At 34.2% G+C, this 5814-nt stretch overlaps 1 protein-coding gene across 1 annotated transcript in view; it reads right to left on the bottom strand.

Moving 5' to 3' along the window:
* The window catches only part of LOC106471375 (carbonic anhydrase 6-like), a gene marked incomplete at its 5' end in the record, with an annotated part of 7752 nt that extends 2320 nt beyond the window's left edge, over nt 1-5432 (bottom strand). The window contains 4 exons of the mRNA XM_013931972.1: nt 1213-1306; nt 3129-3265; nt 3664-3822; nt 5352-5432. Of these exons, the coding sequence (XP_013787426.1) occupies nt 1213-1306; nt 3129-3265; nt 3664-3822; nt 5352-5432 (471 nt within the window). The remainder of the gene's footprint in view (nt 1-1212; nt 1307-3128; nt 3266-3663; nt 3823-5351) is intronic.
* Between the last annotated feature and the right edge of the window lie 382 nt (nt 5433-5814).

Below are 5814 nucleotides of genomic sequence, written 5' to 3'. Positions count from 1 at the left end.
CGCGCAAAGCTCCTCGAGGGCTGAATTAGCCGTCACTAATTTACAAGTGATAGACTAGAGAGTTTGCGGCTAGTCAACATCACCCACCGCCAACTCTTGGCCTACTCTCCGACCAACGAAAGGATACTCTTTTATCAATAAAAATGGGATTAATTGTCACATCTTAGCGCCCCACGGCTGAAAGGGCGTGAATGTTCAACCTGCGACTGCTGTTAAAAAAAAAACTTCATAACACCATTTCGAATTAGCATTATTTCTACTTACTCATAATTTATTTTTTATTACACGATTTCTATGAGAGGCTTAGTGGCTAGCGTGTTCGAACAATGACTCTGAGGGTTTACGGCTCGCGACCTGTTGCCGCAAAAACACGCTCCGCGATTTGGCCACGTGGGTGTGCTACAAGAGTGACGGTCATATTCCAATGTTGAATCAGACAAGAACAGCCAAAAAATTGGAGATGAGTGCTTCTGATTAGCTGCCTTTCCTCTAGTCTATCAGTTTAATATTAAAAACGGTTATGTCCGAATAACTCCTCGTGCAGCTAAGCAAGTAAATATCATTCATCAAATAAGCTAGGCTATCGTTAGTTGTCAAATGACTTTCTACTCTTCGTACCGGCGAATACTCTCATGTAAAGTCGTTAATAATTGTGATAATACTTGAGATCTATACATTTAGTCTGTGTATGGATATAAATACAGGATGGCCCAAAAAATTTACCAATCCTTTAAGTTATGCAACGTCTGTATATCGATTCTAAATATTTTGATTTCATATCATATTGGAGAATGTCTAAAAATGAAACCAAAACCATTGCCGAATTATAGCAACAGATCACAAATGCTTTCCGTCGAATCAGAGTTGAGAATTGTGTAACAGCAAGTCAGGCACTCCGTCGTAGTTGTCGTGATTGTTTGAATGGTGATGGAGCCCAGTTTGAGCAGCTCAAATGATGCAGCAGTGTACGTACAGTTAAAATGTTGAATGAAATATTCAATAATGATATTTTGCTGGAATTTAGGTTCATTTGCTATAGTCATATGAGCATTCGAAATGTGTGTGTACATTTTTTGGGGCACCCTGTATATACACACACACATATCCATAAAGAGTCAACTGACTTTTAGTTAAAGACAGGGATAGGGTGCTGGCTTTTTTTTTCCCACGGATATATTACTCTAGACAGATAGCTGAAGTAGGTGTAATAACTTACAATAAATAGTACAGCCACAACAGCAAGGCCATCTGGATATTTACTAGCCTCGTCCGAACAATACTTGGAGTTGTAATGGACAAGATGCATCTAAAAAACAACAGCTCATATTAGTATTACTGGAAAATAACAGTTGCGGTCAAAGTTGTGTCTTTATTTCAACAGTACTTCTTTAAATACAAGATTTCTAGAATAATACAAAATAATTCTAATCGCAGACACGGATAATCTGTAAGTCCACTTGTCTTAGGCCTAAAATTATTTAAGCCTTTATTACGTATGGCCTTCTATTCAAGAGAGATAAGTTGACTCTATAACTTGTGTACGTTTTTTGCTTTAGTAAAAAAAGTTAGGGCAAAATCTTACCGTACTTAATCCTATCAATAAATGAACTTATAAACTTATTGTACGACCTAAGTTAGATACTTTTAAAAACTATGATAAGCTTTTAATATGTTATTGTACAAAATGACAACTAAAGTATATTTACATCCGTTGAAAAAAGTGCGTGCGCATGCGTATTTAGATACTAAGGTGCACGTGCATTTTCGGGACTGACAAAAACTGTCTATTATTATAACAGATGTGTACTAAGAGTGCGACCATACATAAGTGAAGCTAGTCAAAATATACAAATTAATATTACCCCATGAATTGGACATGGCACGAAAAAGGGTATGTTATTTAAAATTCAAGGGTTATTACCTAGGATTCAGTAAGAGTGTAAACAAAATAACAATTCCTGAGAGGGAGGAAAAAATTAACGCTGAACCTGATCCAAAACAGGGACCGAATCCCGATGAAGAAGAAGAGATATTATAATACATGAGTATCCACGAGAAGATACTGTGAACATGAGCTCTTGTAGATAGAGGGGGAGGGGGGAGTCTAATGATAACTACGCATTGATTGAATCAAACATATTTAAAATAGGGGTTTTAATCATACCAAATTATGGTCCATTTTGTAAAAGATCTCTTGCACAGGATAACAAGTTTTGTGTTTTTATCGTCCTTTAACCCTTCAACTGCGGTTGACATCATATGATGCAAGCATTTTGTGGCAACATTTTTGAATGGCCCGCCGCAAAAATTCGCGAATCTTTACGCATGGAGTGGTAAACAGATTTACACAAGCTGCAAACGAAGGATTAATGAACATTTTGTGACACCAAAGAATCTGTACAAAACTTCTATCGTTCAACGCTGTTCCCAGTTTTTGCTTTTACTTCATTTACTGATGGAACAATATAAAAATCGGAATAGAGAATTCGCGAGACATATATTTGACGCATAGATTCTCCCCCCCCTTCCCCTCCCTACACACACGCGCGCGCGCTAGTTCAAATAATGATGCAGCTATTTCGATGCTTGCGCCATCTATGTAATCAAATTTAAAACATGCATATAGATTACAGTGATAGGTTATTGTATACGTCACTGTTACATAATGTGATCTAGTATATAGACATTCACATTTGTATACATATATGCATTTACCAAAACAAAATATTTAACTAAATATAAATCAAAAAATTTTGTCTTTAAGTAGAGTCTAATTCGGTTTAATTAAGAGAGAGTAGAAAGCAACTGATCATAACTGTTATAGCACAAAAAACAAATCAAAATACATAAATAAATGGTAATTAACAATTTGGTCGAATGTTCTGTATTTACAATATAAGCAGAGAAAATTATATCACGCACCAATTATTAGCATGTATGTGTGTACACCCAGGCCTCGTAAGCTAAGTAATTAATCTAGGTTATGATATAGTATGAACATGTAGCCAATATATTCCGATAGTTTCCTGTGAAAAACCTCTTGTTACTTATTAAATGTCTCAGTCCTGGAAAGAAAACAGATTATGTAAAACATCAAATAATGATGATATACAGAAGAGGTAACTTACTTCCATAGAATAGGTCTTGTTATCCACGGTATGCTCCGATCCTATTGAATCTTGACTACCCCAGTGAAAATGGAGCTGTGGAATTTGTAATTTCCCTCCAAACCTCCATCTTTGATCATCGGAACATTCTCGTTCTCCTCAATATTCAACTGAACTGAACATGAGAATAAGAACTTTTTTTTCCCCTGAAGTTTATTTTATGTTAATCTCTCTCTCTATATATATATATAAAACACTTTTCACATAATTTGTGTTCATCGACTAACTTATTTTGTGCATGGACGTGGAATGTCAGATAATATGACATTATGTTAATTCAATAATCAAATCTGTATTTTACCATAAAACGGCTAATATAAATATATATATATATATGACAAGAATAAATCGTGATATTCAAACTTTATAGAGTTCACAGCATTTTACAGAACAGAGCAAGCTGAAGATCCCATGTAACTAATTAATACGCAATATCTTATCACATTGTAATATATTCTACCAGATTTCAAACTAGAATCATATGATGAAGCCTTACCTGAATGCCCATTATTCACCAAGAAAGGTTTATACAAAGGTTTGTCGTAATTAACAAATGTAATACTTCCCAAACTATTATTTGTTTGGGCTTTGTTTTTCTCGATATTGATTGGTGACTGTTTGTTCCCCTTGCAAGTCTCGGGCCAATTCTCAAGCCCTAAAAATAAAAATGGATACAATAAACAACTGTGTGTTACAAATTACGCATTAATTCAGTGAGTTAAAAACAAAGACGAGGGTATGTGGGAGTACATTAAAAGTGGTGGTATGAACTCTTCCTTACCAGATGGTATGTGGGAGTACATTAAAAGTGGTGGTATGAACTCTTCCTTACCAGGTGGTATGTGGGAGTACAATAAGAGTGGTGGTATGAATGCTATATTGCTAACGTTTGTTAACTGTTTCCACAGTAAGTTTCCCCTAAAATTACCTCACTCAAAACTTGTAACTGGTGCATTTTTAATTCGTTGCAAAGCTGTAAAACCTTTGAAATTTTTTTAAATATTTATGTAAATTGTCTTATCTTCATTAGTTTTAATTAGTTTTAATAGAAAATACTGCAATTATTAATCACGCCCTTCTTCTAGCCACTCCTTATATTTTATATCAATTATTAATCACGCCCTTCTTCTAGCCACTCCTTATATTTTATATCAATTATTAATCACGCCTTTCTTCTACCCACTCCTTATATTTTATATCAATTTTCTATTTGTCCGAAGATAGAAGATGGTTCTTCGGTGAATGAATTTGGCATTATCTTAACCAATCATATAAATTTGTGTAGGATTCGCTACACGGAAAGATGTTTGTTTGTTTGTAATTAAGCACAAAGCTACACGATGGGCTATCTGTGCTCTGCCCACCACGGGTATCGAAACCCGGATTCTAGCGTTGAAAGTCCGCAGACATTCCGCTGTGCCACTGGGGGGCTACACGGGAGGAAAGAGGGCACGTGCCACATTTAATTTTTTTTTATTTATTTATACTAAATTTACAGTTAGATTCACCTCAGTAATTATACAATAATTCTTGTTAAGGGGAACATGTGGAATATCGCCCCTATTGTTTAAGATGACCCCTATGACCCCAACCAAAATCCTAGTGGTTGCATTAACATCACGAACTTTTATTTGTGAGTTTTAGCAATCCACCGGGTTTGTTTTTTTAGATCATTTTCACCCAATAAAAAAAGCGTCACACGATTTTACAATTATATTGTTGAGAAAAATTGAACCAAGAAATACAACACCCCTATGTTTAACGCCACGCATCCGCTTGGTGTAGCTGCATTCGGAAAAGAAAAGAAAAAAAAGCATACACCTTGGAAACTACTAGAACAGCAAATCTTGCTAGTTCTTTGTATACAACATTCCCTGTTCTAAGAAGGTGAGTCGTGACATACATGTACATCTATTTCACGATAATAGTCGAAATGTATTCATGAGCAGGATTTCCTATTGTTTTATTTACTAGGTATGGTGAGATTTGCTTTTCGTAAATTGAAACTATTTATCGAATATATACATAGACCTTTTATTTATTTTTATAAATTAGGAGAAAATGATAATCAAATATTATTGTATTTTCTATTTTTTGACAGATAATTGATAACCAATAACAAGGATTAAGATAAAAAGAATTCATTCTGAAAGCAAATCTTTCACTTTGAGATCGAATTCATACCTTTGTCTCCATGGTAACTCCAAGTGAAACCAAATGATGTCCCTGAGAAATTGGGGAGAAAAAAAAGTTGAAATGAATAATCTATGGTTAATAGTTGTTTCAGTTTCGAATGGGGGATTCAAATATCACCATGTTATGTTTCTCTTTACCAAAGTAACCGATTTTATATTGTAAGCGTATCAATTAAATGTAACATTTTTCTATAAATAATAATATAATATAATGTTTAATATAACATCACTTTCTTAACTTTTAAGTACTGTTAAAAGCAACATCATTGAGTCTTGATTAACATAACATTTTAATTTCTTTACCCTTAAGTGCTGTCAAATACAACATCATTAAGTCTTAATTGACATTACATCTCCATTTTTTTATTCTTAAGTAATATTAAAGGCAACATCATTGAGTCTTAATTAACATAACATTTTAATTTATTTACCCTTAAGTGCTGTTAAAGGCA

Source organism: Limulus polyphemus, unplaced genomic scaffold (assembly GCF_000517525.1).
Source record: "Limulus polyphemus unplaced genomic scaffold, Limulus_polyphemus-2.1.2 Scaffold4579, whole genome shotgun sequence".
NCBI lineage: Eukaryota > Metazoa > Arthropoda > Merostomata > Xiphosura > Limulidae > Limulus > Limulus polyphemus.
This window is presented reverse-complemented; position numbering and strand designations above follow the sequence as displayed.